The sequence below is a fragment of the Mustela erminea genome, chromosome 6 (genome assembly GCF_009829155.1).
Source record: "Mustela erminea isolate mMusErm1 chromosome 6, mMusErm1.Pri, whole genome shotgun sequence".
Classification (NCBI taxonomy): Eukaryota; Metazoa; Chordata; class Mammalia; order Carnivora; family Mustelidae; genus Mustela; species Mustela erminea.
Genome location: NC_045619.1, coordinates 4,427,147 through 4,450,238, shown reverse-complemented (window position 1 = coordinate 4,450,238; position 23,092 = coordinate 4,427,147). Strand labels below are relative to the sequence as shown.

Sequence of the window (23,092 nt, the reverse complement as noted above, 5' to 3'; positions counted from 1 at the left end):
TCAGGCAGAGGCGCCTTGAACTCTAGGCCCCACCCAAACTACAGGATTCTGGACCAGCTTGGAAACAGGACAGGACTGTCAGAGACCACCGCTGGCTGGGCCGTCTGCAGCCCCGCCCACCCCTGCAGCCCCGCCCGTCCCTTCGTATTTGATTCCACCCTTGGCCACATCTGGTTGTCCAGAGGCGGGCTCCTCACCTGACTGGGCCAACTGGAGGCCTTTGAAGGGCCTGGGGTCAGGATGCAGGGGTCTGGCCCCCCAGTTGGGCCGGTCTCCTGGAAGGCCAAGGACAAAGCCCTGGAGTGATTGTAGGGGCTCATGTGCCACAGAAAAGAGCGGGTGCTGTCGAGGGGCTGAGGCGCGGGAGAGGGAGGGAGCAGTGTCCACACCGCATAGCACACGGCTGGGTGGTTTTCTGTTGCTTGTGACCACCACCCAGTCCCAACAGGAGCACCTGTCACCGGGAGGGGGAGGGGGGCGTGGGATCGGCACGTAGAAGGTGCCCACGAGCTCCCTCGTCCCTCCCTGCCTCCCATCGGGGCAGGACCCTGACTTTCCACCTCCCCAACGTGCCCCACCTCCGCCCCTCGTGCTCCTGGAGGTCTCTCTGCTGAAGACAAAGCAAACCACGCAGCTTTGAAATCCTCAGTCGAGTTTAATGCGTCGTACAGAAGGAAAACTACGTCGGCATATTCAAGACGAACACTTTTTCTCTATCCTCACTATTCACTGGACGGTCCTCCTTGGTCCAAAAACACTAAGTCTCAAGACACGTCGGCAGCTACCCCTCCCGGGTCCAACCTTCCACATTCTCCCATTACTTTTTTTTTTTTTTAGTTTAATTCAATTCAATCCATCCAAGAAGAAAAACAAACCAACAAAAAGGATTCTGAAGACACTTACATCGCAAGCCCCGTGGGAATGCGTAACTGGCATCTAGAGTAACCAATATAGAAGACGTGTGTCTCACAGTTCACTTTGTTCATCAATAAAAGAATATAAAAATCTTGTTCAACCCAGTGTTAAGTGTATTAAAATAGATCTGTATCGTACAGCACAGTTTCTCCCGGAGTCGAGAAAATGACGGGAGGGACCATGGCAGTCTGTGGGATCCCGGCCAGCCTCCCCGCTCTGCACCTGTCGGCGTGCACGTGTGCGTGTGTGTCTGGGACTGTGTGTGCACACACACACGTGTGTTCAATGCAATTGGGCACCGTGTGATATGCTGGGGTGGGAGCCCGGTGGCTTCCGGATGCTTATCCTGTTGTGCTATGTCCCTCAGGACTGGAGAGGCTGGGGGGTGGGCCTCCACCTCGGGAGGCGGGAGCCCTTCTATGACACACGTGCCCCCAGCTCTCAGGATCACGAGGAGACAGCAAGAAGAGGGACTCTTGTGTCTCCGAAGGCCAAACCCTCCCGAGGCCACTGCCCCCCTCCCTCCCCACCCTGACCTCCCCTCCGTCTGAGGGGACCCTCCGGATCTCTCCGGTTGGGCGGTCCCCCAGGAGGGGTTTCCGCGTTCGTACCTTGCAGCAGAGACCACCGGAAGCAGGAAAAGAAGTCAGCAAGCGTCCCCCCTTCACATTAAATATCTTACAATAAAAACGCCATACAAAAATGTAAAGTTATTTTTTGGCATAAATGTCTGTACTGGCAAGAAAAGAGAAATGGAACACTTTCTCGGCTCTTCGAAAGCAGAAAAGAAAAGGCTTCAGTCGTAAGTGGAGGGATTCAACCCCAGAAAGAAAACCCGCCACAGGCCTCCCCTGCAGCCTGCAGCTCCGTCTTGCCCAGAAACTCCGAGAAAACCACATCGATGGCACAAGGAGCCCCGAAGCTCAGCAGAGGGCAGGAGGCGTGCAGCGCGGGCGCTCCGGAGACCCGGGGTGCGGAGGCCCTGGCAGGTGGAGACCGCAGAGTCCCTCCCCGGAGGGACCCACCTCGTAGTCTCTTTCAAGTTGGACAGCCGTGACTCTGAACGCTAATAATACTGACAGAGCGGGGCCCGCGTTCCAGGAAGGCGCTGGGGCGCCCCGGCCTCGAGCCCCGGGCCCCCGAGTGGGAGGGGCGCGGAGTCCTACCTAGATTCGCTACCCACTGCTCGTCCCAACTACTGCTACTACTTAGCTAGGTCTTCGGGTTCCTGGCTCCCCTCCCGACCTCTGCCCTTCTCTCTCCCGGGGGGCAGCCCGAAGCCGAGGAGACAGCGGTGCCTGGAAACCGGAGGCCTGGGAGCCCCCAAAGAGCCGGGCGCTGACTGCGTCCCCGGCCGTCCCGTGCCCACCTGGCTTCCTTGGCGTCCCGTCGGAACGCGGACAGGAGGACTCCATCCCCACCGGTCCCGGCTCTAGGACTTCCACCCGGTTCCTTCTCCCTCCTTTTCTCTCTCTCTCTCGGTTGGGTTTTATTTTCATTTGAAATTCATAGTGTTTATGAATTAAGGCGGACAGAAACCTCAGGTCTGCTGAGCGGGGTCCCAGGAACCTTCCGTGGGTGTGAAGCCGGTCCCGCGGGGTCAGTTGTGCCCCTGAGGGTGCTGGAGGGCAGAGTGCATGGCTGCGGCTGGGGGCTTGGTCCAGGCCCCGGTCAGCAGCGGGGCGGGGCTGGTGGTTGCCATGGTGACCTGCAGCCTCTGCCCGCCCTGTATCCGTCTCAGGAGGGCCCGCAGGCGGTCCAAGGACAACTGGGTGCCCCTCTGCTGGGCCAGCAGGCTCGTCTTAAGCTCTAGGCATTTCTGTCAGGGAGAGAGAAGGATTGGGGGCGGCGCCTCAGAATCCCACGGTGCAGGCCGCCTGGGGCTGCCCCGCTCGCAGCCCCTCTCCCACCGCTCCTCCCCTCCTGCGGCCAGAGCCTGAAAGAAACCAGCCCGAGGGCCTTCCACAAACCAGGCAGCCGTGAGGACTGGAATTGCAGCCAGACACCCAGGAGAAGTTTGTTTCAGAGTTCAGGGCTAGAAATGGTGCGCCTGTGTGGGAGCGTGGGATGTTCTTCCTCCTGACTGTGATGCTACATCGCTGACCAGGTCATTTCTCCTCCTGCTGAGGAAGCGGGGAGCCACTTCTGGCTCAACCACAGCAGCGGCAGGAGATCTGCGGATGGCCAGCCCGCTCTCTGCTCTGCCTGCTGCCTGCCGGGCTCTCGTCTTTCAGTTGGCTTTATACTTATCATGGCAGCGCAGGCAGCAGCCGGGACGGGGCCCAAGCTGGAGTGTAAGCTACTTGCTCCTCAGGGAAATCACTTCTACTCCCTGAGACTGCACCCAAACTCTGAGACAGGAATAATCACAGAGCCTCCCCTTGGGTTATTCAGATTAAGTGAGACTAGGAGTTGGCATTGCCCTTGGCATCATCATTACAACCACCATCACTACCATCATCACCATCACCACCATCACCACCATCACTATCATCATCACCACCACCATCATCATCACCACCATCACCACTATCACCACAACCTCATAACCATTACCACCACCATCATCATCATCAACCATTATCACTATCACCGTCGTCACTACTACCAGCACCCCTCAACACTATCATCATGACCATCACCATCACTACCATCACCACTGCCATTATCACTATCACTATCATCACCACCACCATCACCACCACCATTTTAATCACTACAATCATGACCATCACAACAATCATCACCATCATCACCACCATTATCACCATCATCAACCATTATTATCATCACCGTCATCACCACCCCATCATCTCTATCACCACCTCAACACTATCATGACCATCTCCATCACTACTGTCACTACTGCCATCATCACCATCACTATTGTTACCACCACCACCAACCACCACCACTATTATCACAACCATCATGACCATCACCACTATCATCACTGACATCACTATTACACCACTGTCACCATCATTACCATCACCACCATCACCACTATCATCACAACCATCATAACCATCACCACCATCATCATCAACCGTTATCACCATCACGACCTCAACACTGTCATCATGACCATCACCACTGCCATCATCACTGTCACTATCATCACCATCATCAGCACCATCACCAACATCACCACCATTATAATCACTACAATCATGACCATCACAACCATCACCATCATCACCATCACACCATTATCACAACCATCATGACCATCACTACCATCATCACCAACACCACCATCACCACCACCATCATCATCACTATCATCACATCACCACCACTACCACTATCATCACAACCATAACCATCACCGCCATCATCACCAACCATTATTACCATCACCATCACCACCACCATCATCCCCATCACTACCTCAACACTATCATCATGACCACTACCATCACGACTGCCATCATAACTATCACCATCATCACCACCATCACCCTCACCACCATTATCACAACTATCACGACCATCACAACCATCATCACCATTGTCACCGCCATTATCACCATCATCAACCATTATTATCATCACCATCACCACCATCATCACTATCACCACCTCGACACTAACATCATGACCATCACCGTCACTACCATCACCACTGCCATCATCACCATCACTGGCATTACCATCACCACCAACCACCACCACTACTATCACAACCATCACGACCATCACCACTATCACCACTGACATCACTATTACCACCACCATCACCATCATCGCCATGACGACTATCATCACTATCATAGTGACCATCATGACCATCACCATCATCACTGCCCTCACCACCGTCTTGTTGACCGCCACACTACAGAAAGGAAGTCATTATGTTCACTTTACGCAAGAAGAAACTGAGGTTCAGAGACAGGGCTTTGCCACCGACGAAGAGCTAGGTGGGAGCAGAGCTGGAGGGCCTCAGCTCTTTGACAGCTCTCTGCTGAGCAGGTCACAGAGCCACACTGTCTACCCCCTGGCTTGGTGAATGATGCTGCGGTGGCTGTCTTCTGGGGCCTCAAGAACAGAACAGCGAAGCTCTGGACTTAAATCTTGGGGCTCTAAGGTCCCCCGGCCTCCTGCCCCCACGCCCAGCGAACCTTCACGGCCGAGGCCAGGCGCCGGTCCCGCTCCTCCAGCTGCTGGTGCTCGCTCTGTAGCTCGCTGCCTCTCTGCAGCAGCTTCTGCTTCTCTTCTTCCTTGACTGGCGAAGAGAAGGCCAGGTGAGAAAACAGCCAGGTGAGCCAGAAGGCTGGGCCGTGGGTGAGCCGGAAAAGCAGTAAGAACCCAAGGTCTACACCTCCAGGCCGTTCTGCCATATCCTCCTGCAGAAGCCAGGGGCCCCGGCTGCATGCCCAGGGTCTGGGAGCGCCATTCCCCCCACGGGAACTACCCGGCACCCAGGACCAGGTAGTCGTGGTCCTGGCCACGGGACCCCTGGACCCCTGGCTGACGGGGTCCGGCTCGGGACAGCTTCAGATGGGCCCAGAGTGAGTCAGAGGATGGGGCTGGGGTTGGAGAGAAGGGAGGCGGTGCCCTTCTCCACTCCCCGAGGCCGTCTTACCCGTCTTGTGGGTGACGTAGGAGTGCACAATGGCCAGCATCCCGGTCCAGGGCACACTGTCGTCTTTCTTTAAGGCCTAGAGGGCAGACGGGGAGATAAGCAAGTGGACGGGCCAGACCCTGCCGCGGCCTGGCCGTGCCCCCCTAGGGGAGCAGGGGTGAGGAACAAGCTCTCTGAGCAGCAGGTTCCTCAACCATGATGGGATGGGGCCGCCCCCGCCTCATGGTCGGCTCAGAGGGCTCCTCAAGGGCAGGAACCTGCTTCTTGCCAGGGCCCCCCACAGTGCTGGCATGGAGGCCCCAATTCTTCCTGACCGAATGCATCCACGAATGGCCACCTGCCTTCTTCCCATGTCCTGGGGACCCGAGAGCAGCCCCAGGCAAATGGGGACACCTCAAGGGCCCAGTGAGGCCCCACCACCATGCCCAGGTGGGGAAGATAATCTTGTGTCCCTCGAAGAGCTGTGAGCCCCTTGGCAGCCACGACGCAGGGGCTGGTGGTCCCCACAAGAGACAGTGACAGAGGGCCCACTGTACCCACCCAAGTCCCCGGGGATGATGGGAACCCACAAGAATCAGTGTTTTCAGAAATAAAGGTGATTCCCCTATGATTATACAAGTAACACATACAAATTATGTAGAAAAACATCGTTCACACAAAAGCATAGGAAAGTTCCCACGTGCCTATAACACTTGGAAGGCTGCCCTCCCCCATGTCTCATTCTACCTGCAGCTTTCTTGGGGAGCTGACGGAGCTAAGGAACCACTATAAAGCCTGGCGCCTTCTTTCTTTAAAACTTAGGTGCAGGGCGCCTGGGTGGCTCAGTGGGTTAAAGCCTCTGCCTTCGGCTCAGGTCATGATTCCAGGGTCCTGGGATCGAGCCCCACATTGGGCTCTCTGCTCAGCAGGGAGCCTGCTTCCTCCTCCCTCTGCCAGCTTCTCTGCCTATTTGTGATCTCTGTCTGTCAAACAAATAAGTAAAATCTTAAAAAAAAAAAATAATAAAACTTAGGTCCACATAGAGAACACGCCCTCAAAGGGTCACAAACTCTTTGTAACGATCATCTCCAGTGACTGTGTAACACGGCCCTGAGCGCACCTGCTGGGATGAAGTTCACTGTCTCCTACTGCCGCGAGGCAGCTGTATCTCTTCCTTTATAGACAAGGGGCGAGGGGTTTCTTCGTGCACAGAATTTTATCTGTATTTGGATTCCTTCCTGGGACTACATTCCCCAAAGCTAGATTCTGCGTTTAAAAGATATATATACATTTTTAAGGTTCTTGATAAAAGAGTGTCTACCTCCCCGCATCAGCACAAGAAGGGAGTGTTTCTGTTTTTTCGAACCTGCTAGGTTTTCCTATGTATGGTGGCAGGGAGATGGAACGTGTTGATTAGCTAGCTTTGTTTTGCGGTTTGCGATGCTAGTTCAGGTTCTCCCCAGGGGGAATCTGGAGCTCAGAGCTGGAGTCATTGGGTCAGATCGCTGCAGAGGGGACACCTCTGCTCAGTCATCCCCAGTGGACCTCTGCCGGCAGTGTCTGAGATGGTCACTATGGGGGGTGTCCTGGCATCTAGCGGGCAGAGCCTGGGGGCACTGAGACCCTACAGTGTGCATGGGGCAACCCCACAGATTCCCCAGCCTCAGATGCTGTGCTGGGGAGGGTCCTTTCGTGCAGGGAGAGTCGGTGGGGGGTGGGAGGGCCCGCTGCCCAGCAGCACAGTCTCCCGTACCTTCTGCTGGCACTTGGGGCACCGCCACACGCCCTTGGGCGCGGTCTTGAGGGGCGGGTCCAGGCAGCTGAGGTGGTAGGCCCCCGGGCAGGTGCCACAAGGCTGCAGGTCGGCCCCTCGCTTGCAGGCAGCACAGAGCTCGTCATGGGCAATCTCGCTCTGGAAGAGAAGGGAGGCAGGAGGCGGGTCGGTGGGGCTGGGAGAGAGCTGGGGGGGCCCCGGGCAGCTGCCGCCCTGACCTGCTTGGGACCCAGTGTTTCTCAGCAGCTCAGGGAGAAAGACGTGCCCAGGAACTGGGAGGGCAAGTGGCTGCCCGGCACGTGGACTCCAGGGCACCATCTGGGCCACGTTTCCTAGGGACACAGCCACTGAGTCAGAGTCAGACAGGGTGTGGCACCCCGGCACCCTGATTCAGCCCAGCTGGAACCCGGACGCCAGGCATGGGTCGCAGGGCAGGTGGTCCCTCTGGGGCTTAAGACACAGTCCGCCTGGGCCCCTAATGTCCCACTGTCTCATATCCTGGGGGGGAGTGCAGGCCAGCGCTCACAAAGCCTCCCTCCTGCCCACTGCCTTGGGGGGGTCTGCGGTCAAGCTCTCCAGTCCTCTTGATAGCATCTTGGTCTAACCTGGCATCTCCCAACATCCCATGTGGGTTCCTGCACTCCTCTGTGCCCACCTCTGTAACGGGGGCTAGTGCCACCTGCCCCACAGCATGCTGGGAAGACCCGACAGGACACACAGAACACACTCCACATAGGAGCCTGGTAAGGGGCAGCTTCCTCTTTCCCTGGGCTAAAGGAACTTAGATGTTCCTTCTAGAGTCGTCCGCCTTGGTTGTTTGACCTCTGCTTACACACTTACAGGGACGGGGAGCTCACTACCTTCCCAGCCAGCTCGCTCCACTGTGGACAGAGAGAGGAGCCTCTCATCACCCCGTGCCTCCCGTGACCTGCAGAGTCTGAACAATTTCCCACCACCCACTAGAAAACCTTCTCCATGCACGGGAGGTCTGTTCTCTGCCCGTGTGGCCGCAGTGCCTTCTGACTTCACGGTTGCAAAGGACCAGAGGGCTCTCATGGGGGTGACCCACAACACGAGGACCCCGGTCCCCAGGCTGTCCTTGATGGAGGGGGCAGCAGACAAAGATGAGGCCTCAGAGGTCCATTGCCAGCATTCACGTCAGTGCAGGAGCCCCGGGCCAGTGAGCCATGTGCCCAAGATCGCTCAGTGAGCCGGAGGTGGATGCCAGACCAGTGGCGGGGTCCCCTTCCCCGAAGCCATGACCCTCCAGGCCTGGGGTCTGTGGAGGTGGGGCTCAGGCTCGAGGCCCATCCTGTGTCCCCGCTGTTGGGCACAGGTGTCTGGACGAGCACGACAGGCCCCCAGCACCAGTCTGACACTACACAGTTCTGGTGGTGAAAAGGCCAAGATCACTGGAGTTCAAGCCTGTCGCCTGCTGCTGCTCAGTGGCCTGACTGATATAGGCATGTGGGGGCTACCAACTCTTTCAGGATTTGATCCAAAGCTTATTTAGAAAATGAGGTCACAGGGCGCCGGGGCGGCTCAGCGGGTCGAGCATCTGACTTCGGCTCAGGTCATGATCTCAGGGACTTGGGATCGAGCCCCGCGTCGGGCTCCCAGCTCAGTGCTGAGTCTGCTTCTCCCTCTCTCTGCTGCTGCCCCTGTTTGTGCTCTCGCTCTCAGATAAATAAAATCTCAAAAAAAAAAAAAAAAAAATGAGGTCACAACCAGCTTGTGTCTTGGGAAAGCAGGGACACCAGTGTGCGTGGAGCGTCGGGGTCTCACAGGATCACTGAAACGGAGTCCTGAGGGGTGACACCCTGAGGATTACGGGGTCTAGACCCTCGTGAGGTGGGCAGTGCAGACCCAAGAGAGCAGCTCCTCCTGAGGTCACACGGCAGGGCCGAGCAGAGCCAGGTAGAGCCTGGCTGGCCCTGGCGTCAGTGGCTGCTTCCTGGGCCTCCTTGGCCCCCGGGGTCCCTGCGTCCTCAGCAGCGGGTGGAGAGAGGTCGTGTTCGAGGCGCCCGTGGGCTGACCCAGGTGGTCTTGCAAAGCTCTCGGTAGGGAGGACGGAACCCGAAGGCCCTCCCCTCTGCTCACCCCTGCCAGGAGCACCCCGCCTGCACCCGCCGCACCCCGACCTGCTAGCGAGGGGACACCTACCTTCCAGCAGGGGTCCTCATTGGCTAGCACAGGGAAGAAGGGCGGAGAACACGTTAGCGGGCACCGGAGGGGCACCGGTCCGGACCAAGGCCACGAGGCCCGGGGAGGCAGGGCTTCCCACCCGGGGCAAGGCGGGAGCATCCCGGGCTCCGGTCCTCACCTGGGGCGGGACAGGAGCGTCACGGGCCCTGGGACGCCCAGTTCTCACCTGGGGCACGGTGGAAGTCAGGCTCCCTGCCCTGGTTGTGGCCGGGACCCACCCGGGGTCCTGCCCCACAGGCCGCCCTGCAGGCCGGCCGCCCTTCCACGGACCCCTCACAGGGACTCATTTTCAACTGTGTGTGTGGTTTTGCTCCATAACCCACTCTCCTTCTAGGAAGTGAGGCCAAACCACACATTTAATGATCACAAAACATGGTTTTTCTCAGTTGCTGGCTCAGAGCTGTCTGCAGAGGACACTGTCCAGAGGAGAGCAGAGCTTCTGTGTGTAAGGGCTATTCGACCGTTTACCACAGGCTGTCACGTCCAGCCCTCACGTCATCGTCCCGGCTCGGGGCCCCGGCTCGGGGCCCCGGCTCTGCCGGCCCTCCTCCTCCTCCCCACAGATGTCAGGGCGAAGGAGGCCATGGCGAGAAGAGCCCAGGAGCTAGAAAGCACCATCCGCCGGAAAGCAGCTCTGTTCCCACACAGGCCTGGAGGGAGCGGTCACCCACGCTGCCTTGGCCCCGGGCCCTGGGGCAGCCCTGGGGAGCTGCGGTCCGCGGGCACCTACCTCTTGCTGTGAGGAACAGGGGGGTGTTGAGATAGTTGGACGCCAGCCGTTTCCTCTGTAGGGGACGGAAAACAAAACAAAGGCATCTCACCTGGAGCCCTCCTCGGGGACACGGCTCCTGCCCAGGACGCACCCGGCACAGGCTCCCCCCGACGGCTCCGGAGGTCACAACAAGGATGGACACGGGGGCAGCAGGGTGGGGGAGCGGCGGGTGAGCCGACTGCCCCGTGGGAGGCACGGAATCTCCCGTCCCCTGCGGGTACCTCCACCTCGCTCAGGAAGGACACCCTAGAGACCCCAAATCGGGTTTCTGGCACATTCCAAAAGGGGGCTTCCGCCACAAGCCAAGCCTGTTCAGACCCTGGTTTGGGGTGGCTTTGCTGTGGAGGGGAGATGGGTAAGTGGCGTCACCCCCTCCTCTCAACATGTGGTCGGGCTGTGCTCACAGCCAAGGGCGAGTGGAGGGCCGCCCCCGGAGCTACGGTGGGTCCTGGGCTCCAGGGTCACGGCGTCGAGCTGACTCCGGACTTGCTAATCAGGTGGTCTCCCACCGGCCACCACAGACTTGGGACACTACGTATGGCTGGGCCGGCAGAGCGGTGGATGGCTTCATCGGTGAGCACAGCAAAGGGGACAGGGCCCTCGTCATACAGGTGGCACACGGCTTCCGAGTGTTGGTCAAGAAACAGCTCAGTGACGATCTTTCAGAAGGGGCCCAGTGCTTGGGCCACCATCTCAGGGACAGAGCACGCTCAGGAAGAGTAGGGAAGTGAGGGGTATGAAGACGGACACTCGGGCACGTTCTCCGTGCAGGAGCCGGGGGGACAGAAGCAGAGAGCAGGGGCGGGTGGGCTCCCCCGACTGGGGCAACCATCGCTCTGGCCAAGACCCCTGCCCAGGGACGCAGGACAGCAGCCTGGACTGACCAACACCCTGGGGAGGTGAGAACAGCAGGACCTCGACCCCCCCACAGGCCTCCTGGGACCTGTCCCCCTGGCAGGGACAGCCCGAGTCTGGAACGTGCCGGACACCGGACTCTGGGGACCTCGCTCGGCTTCAGAGAGCTGCCGAGGCTGCCGGACCACGGGCCCCAAGGAAACGGCTCCCCTGTTAGGGGATGATTCTGGGGCTGCTCCCCGGGGCCTTGACAAGGCTCTACACCTGATCATCGGGGTGAAGAACCAGGAAACCTCGTAACCTGCACCCAAGCCACGCTCCCCCGTGCAGCCTGAGTGAGGACCTGCCATTCTGATGTGCGTCTATTTCTCACTCATGGTCATGGCCTGAATGCCAGTCCCCGGAAGGGCATGTGAGGGGGGCCGGGCCTCACCTCTGTCTCCAGGAGGCCACTGTAGGCGGGATTCGCTGTGCTTCTTCTCTTCCGCTCTTGGCGTTTGCTCTGGATTTCTGGGAAGGCACAGACACAGCGGTTACTGGATCCCTCCTGTCCTGGGAACCCCGAACTCTTCCTCTGCAAACCCTGGGCGTCCCGGTCCCCTCCCCTGCTCTGCAGCCCATCTGCCCGGCGTCCCTGCCCCAGAGTGGCCTCCGAATCACTCACTCTGGGGCAGACGGGTGGGCAGGTGCGCTCTCGGCATGGGAACCCCCATGTGCCATCATCCAGCCCGGGGGCGTCTCCAGGGGGATGTCTGCCGGCCAGGCTAGTGCCTGCCCAGCTGCACAGGGAGGCTCAGGGCAGCCCCAGGAACCAGGTCCACCTGCCGCTCAGGGAGGCTCTGCCCACGTGAAGCCTCCCACACGAATCCTTCTGAGAGGGCCCTGGTGTGGTGTTCCCCGCAGTGACCGTGAGTACCCCACACGCGTGGTCCCCCGCTTTCCTGCCTTCTGCTTTGCCTGCCACATGGAACCTGGGATCCGTTTCTCTGAAAACAGCTGTTTTGACATGTTTTTCTAACTTGTCTTCTGGACTCAGATTTCCTTTTAAATCTTTGCAGTATCATTCATGTGTTTCCTGTAAGGCACCCCAGACCAGGCTCCAAATAAATAAATACTTGGGGACTCGTGGCGGGGGGAGAATGTTCAGGAGAGCTACTTATAAAAAGCAGGACCAGTCAGGAGGTATCAGGAAAGCTTGTTCATCGCGACCTCACGACGACACTGCAGTGTGTCAAGGTGCAGCCTTCCTTGTGTTGCGGGAAGAGGAGACGGAGGTTCAGAGTGGAGGGAGCTTGCCCGTGGTGCCCGGGCTCAAAGCAGCATGAGCAGGACTCAAACGCAGACCTTTGGACGTGACCGGGAGGGCCCAAGCCCGAGTGGCTAGCAAGGGGCAGGGCCAGGCGGTCGGGCCCCAGCGACCACCTCCCTGGGCTGCGTGCAACAGGGGAGCACCGGACGAGCACGGGACGCACACGGTCCCTTTGCCAAAACCAGAAGGCGGGCTCTGTGCAGACAGCCATGGAACCGGGGGGAGCAGGAAGGCTTTCTTGGTCTTTGCGCTGATGACCCTGGCACTTGGGATAGACCCCCCCGGAGGCGGGTCACTGGTGGGACCCGCTGGGTCACCGGCCAGCACCCCAGCCGCCACCGCGCAGAGTCTCACCTTCCAAGTGCTCCGTTGTGACCAGGCCCAGAGCTACCATGAAGGCGATTTTCTGAGGGAAGGAAACAGAGAATTAACGTTAATTAATTAAAGTTTCAACACGGCCTCCGGCGTCTGTTGATTCAGTGAATGTTGGTGGAGCGCCTCCTCACGGAGCTGGCTTCTCGGTTTCGGGTTTCCTTCGTTTTCACCTACTGTCCGTCCCAGGACCCCACCCGCGACCCCACGCTACATTAAGTTGCTGTGTCCCCTTAGCTCCTCGGGGCTGTGCCAGATTCTCAGGTTGTCCTGGTCATTAGTGACCTTGACCGCTTAGAGCTTGGGCTGGGCAGGAAGGACGCCCCTCAGCTGGGACCGGTCTGATGGTTTCTCGTGATGAGACTAGGTTATGGGCTTGGGGGCGGGAGACCACAGAGGTGAACCCCTTCGCAGCCCACTGTATCCGGGAACACGTCAGCCGTGTGACTCCTCTGTCGCACGCTGCCCTCGATCGTGGGGCTGGGGCGTCGCCCTCTCCATGACACATCCCCTCTCTGTCCCCCGTCCACACTGTCCTCGTCGGGAGGACTCACACTTCAGGAGGCAGGAACAGTGCTTTTTTTGGCCATGCAGATGGAAAAACTTGGGTGTAGTGGAATTTACCAGTCTTCTCTTTCACAGTCTGGCTTTTTGAATCTTGCGTACAGACTCAGGTTACAAAGCAAGCTGCCTGTGTTTTATTGTAGAACCTAACTTCACTGTTTACATTGATTTCATTATTACTATTTGTAAGTAGGCTCCACGCCCAACGTGGGGCTCAGACTCACGACCCTGAGACCGAGAGTCCCATGGCCACCAACCGAGTCTGCTGGAGGCCCTCATGGTTCACATTCAAATTTTTGATCCGTTTGGAGTGGACCCTGGGGTCAACGCTGTGAAGGATGGATTCCTTTCATTCCATCCTGCATTGGTTTCTTCCAATCCCACTTACTGAAAACTCCATGATTCCACTTTTTGCTGGTTTAAGGAGCCCTTTTAATCATATACTGAATTATCTTGAGTCTCTGTGGTGTCTTTCCATGCCTCCTCTCCCGTTCCTAGCTGTGCGGGAGTGACGGTGACACCTTTGGTCCGCAGGCGTCATGGGGTTCCGGCAGAATTCGAACCCTTTCCCTGTTCTTCCTGTTCAGCGTTTCCTTGGGTCTTCTTGCGAAACTCAGAAACCATGAAGGACACCGAGGTGTGTTTACTGGGATGACGTGAAAATGATAATACATTAACTCGGGTCATGACGATAACTTTCGGACATAAAATTTTCCTTTCCGGAACCACGGTGCACCTCTCCGTTCTTCTTCTGCCTTCGGGGGTTTCAAACGTACCCTCCAGTGGCTGTCCACTGTTGTTAGTGTGATTTTTAAAAAAAATTTTTTTAGTTATTCATTTGAGAGAAAGAGAGAGAGAGTGAGAGCAGGGGGAGGTACAGAAGGAGGGGAGAAGCAGACTCAACGCTGAGCAGGGAGCCTGATGTAGGGCTGGATCCCAGGAGCCCGAGATCACGACCTGAGCTGAAGGCAGAGGCTCAACCCACTGAGCCATCCAGGCGCCCCTAGAGTTTTTTTTTTTCCCTTTTCTTAAGAAAGGGAGAGAGAGAGATACCTCTAGAGAGAGGGGCAGAGGGAGAGGGAGAGAGAATTTCAAGGAGTTCCCTGCTGAGCGCAAAGCCCAATGTGGGGTTCGATCTCTCGACCTCAGGATCATGACCTGACCGGAAATCAAGAGTCTGGGCACTCAACCAACCGAGTCCCCCAGATGCCCCAATCCCAGGTATTTTATCTTGTTGCCGCTACCACAAGGAGGGGTGCCTGTGAGGCTTCTAACACCCTGCTCTGCATGTCTGTGACAATTATCGTTGGTTTGCATTAATATTAACCCTGCCGTGCCCGATTCTGTCGGGAGTAGTTTTGTTTTTGTTTTTTAATTGATTCTCTTGGGTTTTCTACATCATTTCAAATAGTGACTGCCCGCTGTTCCTTTGCTTTTTTCTTTTTTCTTTTTTTTCACTTCTGTGCTGTTCAACATAGTTCTCCTCCTCGATCTGTCTGCTTTCTGTGATCTTCCCTGAGTCACTGAAACCCTCAGCTACTACAGAGAAGCCCGGCCGAGAGCTCACGCTGCCTCCCACCTTCTCCCGTGCCTTCCACGCGGGGTTACAGGGGAGGCCTTTGGATGTTGCTGGAAGGACGTAGGATCTACACTCGGAGTTTCAGCTCCACTCGGGTCCCCAGGCACGGTGGTGCCCGGCGTGCTTCCTGCCTCTTGGCGGGGGGGCGGGGCGCCAGGCCCACAGAGCAGCATCTCCCGAGTTCATGGGCAGACTTAAACCCTGGCATGCCCAGCCTTTTAGCTGGAAGGACAGCTGGGCTGGACATAAAGGCTCCCCTTTCTTTCTTCAGGATGGGGTAGGTATTGCTCTACCGTATTCTGGGCTTGAATGCTGTCGGGATTCTTCCCTGCAGAGTGACATGATCGCTTTTGCCCGGATGCCTTCCGGATGCTTCTGTGCTGGGTGACGGGGCAGTGTGGACCCTTGGCACACGCGTTCATTTTCCCTGGTGCCCAGTACCCGGGACAGAGTCCGTTAACACGTACATAGTCTTTCTTCTTTGATTTCAGTCAACTTTTCTCAAATAAGATTAAAAAAATCGGGACGCACCACCACGCCATAGAAAGGGGGGCCCGTCAACTCCTGGCAGGTGTGCACTCACACGAATGCAAGACTAACAAAATCATTAACGCGGCCACAGGGCAGATTCTGGGCTCCGGCAGATTCAGCCGATGGCAGTCCGGGCTGTGGTTTGGGGCCACCCTGGCTTCAGTGCAGTTTCTGGGCCCCGGGGCTGACCACACGGTGGCAGAGACTCTAGGGGAGCCCCCCAGTACCGGTGCCTGCCTCGCTGACCCCACCAGGAAAGACTGGACTGAGCAAAGACCAGCAATGTGGAGACCTTGCTCCCGGCTCCCGTCACCCCATCCTCCACAGGAGGTCACTTGAGTCCACACTGGCTGGAGGACAGGAAATGGGAGAAAACTGCCTCCATAGAGAGAGCCAAACCCACATCACCCACCCACGTGGTGGGAAGCGCCACTTTATCTCCTCAGCTCCGTTAATTCTGGGCTCTGGCTCAGAAGCCTCCACTTATACGTACACTGGGTCCTCTTGGCTTAACTTTGTAGGGATCACTCTTGACTATTTAAAAACTCCTTCTTCCTTTTCTAGTGTGTGTACTTTGCTCACTCGCTTCTGCCTCCTCCGTCCCTCACTGTGTCTTCTGCTGTGTCCAGGGCCCCCCGAGCTTATCCACTCAGATTTATTTCCGTGCATAATTCCAGCTCACGCTTCATTCTCTCTGGTATGGTGACCACTCAGCCTTCTCCTCCCCCGAACTAAGCCTTGTAACTTCTTCATTAGTGGTGATTCTTTTCTGTTCTCTTTCTTTGAATACATAGTAAGGTGTTGATTTTTTTTTTTTTTAAATCTAGTGAGTATCCTTTATCTTATGGTAAAAATGCTCTCTTTCCCCTATTTTTTCCTTTGAATGGCTTTGCAATGATGCTTTGCCCCATGCCTCCTTTTGTTAAAGGTCACTGAAGGAGGGGACTGTCCCTGGATCGGCTCTGCGCAGGGGATGGTGGGAAGCAACTTAAAAGCTCCTTCGAGTGAACTGACTTCATTCCATTTACATTACAAATTATTGCTTCTTTCTCTGTATCTCTGTGCTGTATCTGTGGTGGTGTATTCTTTTGCTTATTTGTTTTTTGCTTTTCTGTAGGGTGGGTAGAACAGAGGAACAGGGAAAGAGAAAATCTTAAGCAGGCTCCATGACCAGCACACAGCCTGATGTGGGACTCGATCTCACGACCCTGAGATCATGACCTGAGTTGAAGTCAAGAGCTGGACGCTGAACCGACTGAGCCTCCCAGGTGCCCCCAAAGCACCTGTTATCCCTATTCACTCTGTCCAGTACCTTTTTAAATTTCAACAAATTACGTTTTTCATTCTCAGATTTTTCAAACCATTTTTATATTCACCCGACCTTACTTTGTTTTTCATGGTATTTTTTTGCTTCATTATTCCTTACTGAATTTAAGTGCATGCTATTCCTTTCTGAGAAAAATTTGCGTGAGTACCATAAGCATGCTTCCATGTCAGGCGTTGCTAGAGTACGCCACAAATGAACTCAGGTTCCAGACGCTGACTGTGCCTGCCATCCTTGGCAGGGGCTGCTGCCCAGATTCCAGAATTTTGTCCACAGGGTCATTATGGGTACAACTCCTTTTCCTCTTCCTTCTGCATTTCTGTCTCCTCTGCCTCCTGCTCACCCATCCCTTTGGGCAGGACTGCCATCCCCCCGGCCTTGCCTTCCTCCCCAGGGGCAGCTGTGGCCTCCGGCTCAGGTTGGCTCCTTTCTTTCTTGGAGAGCTTTTGGGAACTTCTGGCCTGGTCACTTTCACCCGAGCCCGGGGGCCTGGCTTCGGTCCTGCTCACTGCTTGTGTTTCTGGGAAACAGCCATAAACAGCTGTCTTTCTGTGGTCTCTTTCTGTCGCCAGCCAGACCCCGAGACCTGACCTCGAATCCACCCTTGAATCCACTTGTACTCGATAACTCTCTTCTTCCCCAAGCTCTTCTTTTGGGATTACCTCTTAACTCAGGCAAATATGACCCGAAACTGCCCCTTGGTGGGATGGCCACTGCCCTGGACCATCTGAACCAAACTTGGCCCACGCCTGCCCAGATGGGCCACGGAGCGAGAGTGCTCCATGAGAGAACCCAAACGATTACAGAGCTAACTAAGATCTCTGCTCACGGAGGAGCCCCAGCCGCATGTACATAACATACAATGTACGTACAGACGTGTTCCTTCAACACGCGTGCGTGACCTCATGCTCGCCTCTACAAACGATGACAAGGCTTCCCCATCTAAATATTCATCCTACAGGGTGCCTGGGTGGCTCAGTGGGTTAAGCCGCTGCCTTCGGCTCAGGTCATGATCTCAGGGTCCTGGGATCGAGTCCCACATCAGGCTCTCTGCTTAGCAGGGAGCCTGCTTCCTCCTCTCTCTCTCTCTCTGCCTGCCTCTCTGCCTACTTGTGATCTCTCTCTGTCAAATAAATAAAATCTTTAAAATAAATAAATAAATAAATAAATATTCATCCTAACCCTAAACAAAAGGTACCCATTCACCCTGTCTTAGGGAGTCACTGCATGGAAAGTGACTCCCTGTGACCTCCTTATTTGCTGCAAATAAAGTTGACTTTGTGCGATCACTCCGCCTGGTGTAGCTAATTGGACAAGAAGTGAACTCACGTTGCTTTGGTTACATTCTAACATTTTATCTGCTGTTGCTGTCGTGTGCAGCAGAGTGCTACGTCAGGAGCCCGAGCCCCCCTTGATGGGTTTCAAGAAGGGGAGGGTGACTCGGTTATTTCTGAATTTTAGGAAAATCTTTCTAGCTGTCTGGAGAATACATGGGGGCGACCCCATCCGGGGGCAGGAACAGGGACTGTGGTAACAGGGAAGGCGTGGAGGGAAGGAGCATGTGTGTGCACACCTCTTGCCCAGGGAGGTGGCTGGGCCCTTGTTCTGGCTGTCCCCCTGCAAGGCACATGCTGGTCTGAGGGTGGCCACAGTCTCAGTCGGATGCTGCCTGAGGCCAGGGTAATGGGTGGCACAGAAAAGGCCATAGTTCTGTCCTAAAGGCCATGGACCTTGAAACAGGGAAGAGTGGGCAGAGCCTTGGAGTTGTCCTGGGTGCTGGTAAACTTGAGGCTCCTTTCCACCACCAGGCTGGCCTGCCATGGTCTTGCTCACGCAGCCCCGGGAGCCACCGACTGTCACCAGCTACCTCTGGGCTCCAAAGGGCTCATCTGAGGAAGTTTCTGGGGCAGCTGCCACTCCGGCCTCAAGGGCTCCTGACTTGGGTTCTTCATGAACAGGTTTCAAAGACGCCACCAAGCCCCGCGTCAGCACCACACAATGCTCCCAGACCTCTTTAAAAAGAAAGTTTAATAAGGATTTTTACGCCAGGACATGTTGTAATTACAAGTTCTATGTAAGTCATTACATGTATTTACACTAATTATGTTGTTAAATGTAATTATGCTAATTGTATAAACGCACCATAGCTGGATTCCATGTACTTTGGGAGAGCGCAGAGGATCCACCCAGAAAACCTACAGCGGTGCAGTGGGCGCGAGGCAGCCCCGCGGGAGGACGGAGGGGTGCGCGGGGGAGCCTCGGGCTGCAAGCCGGCCCGGGGCTCACCGTGCAGACGGCAGGTGCTCCCACGGCACCAAGGGATGGAACTGAGTGCCTCTGGAGATCAACGGGGCTGGGGCCGCAGACCAAACTTTGTTGCATCTCAGCCTCAGCGAGTGGTGGGCTCTGACTCCCTGCAGGCTTTCTGGACACTCTCCTGCTCCAAGACGTTCTGTGGCTCCCCAGTGCCCAGGGTCTAAAGTTCCACCTTGGCAGCCTGCATGCGGGTCCTCCAGGATGAGGCTCTGGCGCCCCTCAAGCCTGTGCTCAGAATTTCTCATGCGTTCGTGCTGCCCGGGCTCCCAGTAGACCGGCTGACTCCCCTGAGCCTGCCAAGGGCCTTCCCACCCTCCGTGTGACTGCCTGGGGAGCGCCCTCTGCACCATACGCCGTCCCCCACACCCCTGCCCCTCTGTTGCGGCCCCACCTGCCCCCGGGCCCTGCTGACCCCAGCCCTCCTCCGCGGAGCCTTCGCCGGTCCTCCGGCTGCAAACACACTCTCCCCTTCTCCCCCAGCTCTGGATTTGCGATTCTCTGACGACGCTTGAGTTTTTTTAGCCGAAGTTGAAGTCCTAGTGGTCATACCAGGAGCAGCGAGGTCCCCTAGGGCCAGGACTCTATCTGCCCCATCTCGGCATCCCGAGCCTCAGCACGGAACCTGGCACCCAGCCAACCCTAAGACGTGTCTGATGAATGATGAAGGGATGAAAGACTGACTTCTTCCGATACCGACAGCATACTGATAAAAAGAATCCTTAGGAGCTCTAGGAGCCCCATGGGGCCTCTTCTGCCCACTGAGGAGAGGTGGTCAGGGAAGGCTGCCTGGAGAAGGGGACGTGTGAAGTGAATCTTACAGGATGAATGAGTATTGGGTAGGGAGAGAAGGGGGGGGCCCAGGTGAGGCCAAATGCATGGGAAAAGGCCCAAAGCATTGACTGTGACCCAGGAGGGCAGAGGACACAAGAGGAACACAAGAGGGGTCACCTGCTAGGACCAGAAGTTACCAAAGAGCTACTGGCCTCTACACCCCCACAGAGCAGGGGCTCCTGAGCTAACCATGGATTCGGACAGCACCACGAGGGCCCACATATCCCTCCTCCCTCCGGGGGTAGGTGGGGAGATGGCACGAATGCACAATTTCTGGAAAGCTCTACAGGTACTTTCAGGAGTCAGCTGCCTCTCCCGCGCCAGCCCTGGCTGCAGCTGACTTCTAAAGCATCTGCAGTCTCGCTCTGCCTGCCCTCAGATGCTCAAGAGTGGCCACAGGCAGGGAAAAGACGCAGCGTCACGGCAGCGCCACGGCAGCGCCACGTGGTGCCAAGAGCCCTGCCTCCTGCCGGAGGAGATCCTGAGCCATGGATCCTCCCGGCTGTGCTCTGCGCTGTTGTCCCCGCCTCCCACAGCGACGCCCAGAGCCCGGCCACCCTACCTCGGGGTTCTCCTGGCTCGGGGGCCGGTCCTCCTCCTTCTTTTTGGTCGCCTGAGCTCCCTGAGATGGCTCCTCCGTGGGCGGCCGCGGCTCCGCCGTGCTCTCGGGCTGCGTCTGCACCTGAGGCTGGATGATGATGACCTGGAAGGCGGGGCAGGGGTGCGGGGTGAGGGGGGCAGCCGCAGAGGGAGAAGGGAGCTGGGAGGGCCGGACCGGCGTGGGGCCTCGGAAGGCAGGGTTACAGAGCAACGAGGCAGCCTGCACCAAGCCCTCCTGTCCAGCAGGCGCCTGCACCCGGGGTGGGCGCCTCCAGACAACCCTTTAGGCAGGAGGGTCTGCCTGAGAATGAGCCTGGTTGCCTAGAACCCCGAGGGGACTGGGTTCAGTCCGGTGCTACCGCATCACAGCTGTGTGACCTCAGGGCGGTCACTTTGCCTCTCTGAGCCTCACCTTCCTCGCAATCCTCCCTCCAGGGCGGTGGTGAAGACTCAGGAGAGCTTGGTTTCTTCATCCCCAGCTCAAGTGCAGCGAAACTGAGGCCAAGAGGGCTCAGCTTTGCCACCTGAGGTCATCAGGGGTCTGTCCGAGTACACTGCCCGGTCTGTCCCCTCCCCAGCCGGCCGTGTGCCCGAGGCGTTCAAACGTGGCCTGGGGAGTAGGGGTGGGGAAGGGGGAGGTGGACTCTAGATCCTGCTCAGCACGGCCCAGAGTGGCCCTACGTTGTCAGCTGTCCTCGGGGGTCACGGCCATCGTTTGGTTTGATGGAAGGGTCTGAGGCTGAGAACCTGAAAACAGCTTACACAGCCCAGCTGCTCCCTGCGGCAGACGCCCCTCCATCGGGGCCTCGATGACTTTATTCATCTTTTGGACGGGAAACTGGGGAGGAACCATAATCTTTCCTGGATCCAGGGGAAGGAATTCACCAGGAACAGTCAACCAGGGTCACACCCAAGCCAAGAATAACCTGACCTTGTATTTTTTTCCCCTAAGAATGTGACCATCTTGTGAATTTGAGGCTTCTAAACAGGAAGGAAAAAAGGCACCCATTTTCCTGCTCACTTATGGGAGACTCTTTGCTCTTCTTTTTATCACAATTTTAAATCCTTAGAATTCTCTGGATGGAAAAAAAAATGCCCCTCTTTATATTCATAGGAAGAAAACCATTAAGATCCCCAGTAGAAAATGGCAAAAAATATTCTCAAACATGTCACACAGAAGGAGACAGAATTCTTGAAAAGTATGGGGGAAACATCCAAGCTTCCTAATAACCCAAGGAATTCAACTTTGAACAGCGAGCATCTGTTTGCACCAATTAAATGAGCAAAATGTGTTTAAAATGACAGCCCTGAATGCTGGTGAGCTTGCAGTGAAAAGGGCACATGCATCCCACAAAAGGCACCCCACAGACACCTGCTAAGTGCCCCCGGGGACCAGGTATGGTCCCGAAGAGCGGCTCCCCATCCTGGGATGACGGAGAACCCCCAGGGCTCCCGTCCACAGGTGGGAGGACCCAGAAGCGTAGTGCGCCCAGACACACACCGTGTGCCGTAAAATCTGGGCACTCGGAAGTGGAGCATCAGCTTTCAGGCTGGGAATTAGGAGGGACACTGGCCCCGGACAAGAGGGGGTGCAGCCTGGCAGGCCCCAAACTGGGCACAGAGGAAAGGAGGCTAAGAGAGGTGGTACCTTTCTCGCAGCCCCACAGCCCCGAAGGCCTGACCTTACAACCTCCACGGAGCTCAGAGCGGGACAGGGAGAGGACCTCAGTCTCCTTTTAAATCTCCGCCAGAAATCACGGACTTTCCATTCGGGCCCTGGGCTTCCCCCAAAGTCCTCGGCTATCCGGCCACACCAGCCAGAGGCCCCGCACCAGCACAGGCATCGTCCGGCCACACTTCCTACTGGTTAATTCATGATTCCAAAGAAGAAAGTAATTCACTCACGGACCAGTCCTCCTTTTTCCCCTGGTGTTCACCGTCCAGCCGTGCATTCCCTCAGTGACACACACACTCTCCTGCATCGTGTCACACACCTGCCGACCCGTCCCTCCCCCCCCCCAATGCCCTCCGACCGCCGGGTCGCTTGCTCCCTCCGTACTCCTCCGCAGCCCAGTCCTGCCAGCGCGGACACCCTCAGGGACCGCCCACTCACACCCCATTCATTCGAGGGGCTTCTGGGTCCTTCCGCCAACCATGCACCGACTCTGCTCGGGCAGCCGCCTCCTGGTGAGCCGGCACACACCCACCTTCTTGTCGGCGCTGATGAGGAGGGGCTGGACCTTGACGCTGTCGCTGACCACAGACACCGCGGTGCTGGGGGCGATGGCGGCGGCATTGCTGGGGGCGGTGGAGATGATGGCGTAAGCCACCCCGGCACTGCTCAGGGGAGAGGCGACGGCGGCGGGCTCAGCGAGGGCCTGGGGCTGGCTGCCGGGCGCTGGCACATGGCTCACGGTGTTGTTGGCGGTGGGGAGGGCTGGGCTGGGGTTCTTGATACTGACCACGGTGGCCTTCTGGAACGTCGGGGGCTGCTTGGGCGGCCGGTCCCGGCCTGGGGTGACGGGGAGGCTGTCTGGAATCAGAGTCTTTGGCCTAACCTGGGGAGGGAGGGACAGGG

General features: G+C 57.0%; 1 protein-coding gene across 2 annotated transcripts in view; it reads right to left on the bottom strand.

The window, feature by feature from the left end:
- Window positions 1-635: 635 nt before the first annotated feature.
- Window positions 636-23,092, bottom strand: part of PHF21B (PHD finger protein 21B) — an 83,504-nt gene continuing 61,047 nt past the window's right edge. For both annotated transcript variants that reach the window (XM_032345959.1, XM_032345960.1), the window contains exons 4-13: window positions 22,722-23,072; window positions 20,477-20,617; window positions 12,752-12,803; window positions 11,522-11,598; window positions 10,192-10,246; window positions 9,420-9,442; window positions 7,236-7,394; window positions 5,504-5,579; window positions 5,040-5,143; window positions 636-2,734 (exon numbers count right to left, since the gene is read on the bottom strand). In XM_032345959.1, the coding sequence (XP_032201850.1) occupies window positions 2,516-2,734; window positions 5,040-5,143; window positions 5,504-5,579; window positions 7,236-7,394; window positions 9,420-9,442; window positions 10,192-10,246; window positions 11,522-11,598; window positions 12,752-12,803; window positions 20,477-20,617; window positions 22,722-23,072 (1,257 nt within the window). In that variant the 3' untranslated portion in view covers window positions 636-2,515. The remainder of the gene's footprint in view (window positions 2,735-5,039; window positions 5,144-5,503; window positions 5,580-7,235; window positions 7,395-9,419; window positions 9,443-10,191; window positions 10,247-11,521; window positions 11,599-12,751; window positions 12,804-20,476; window positions 20,618-22,721; window positions 23,073-23,092) is intronic.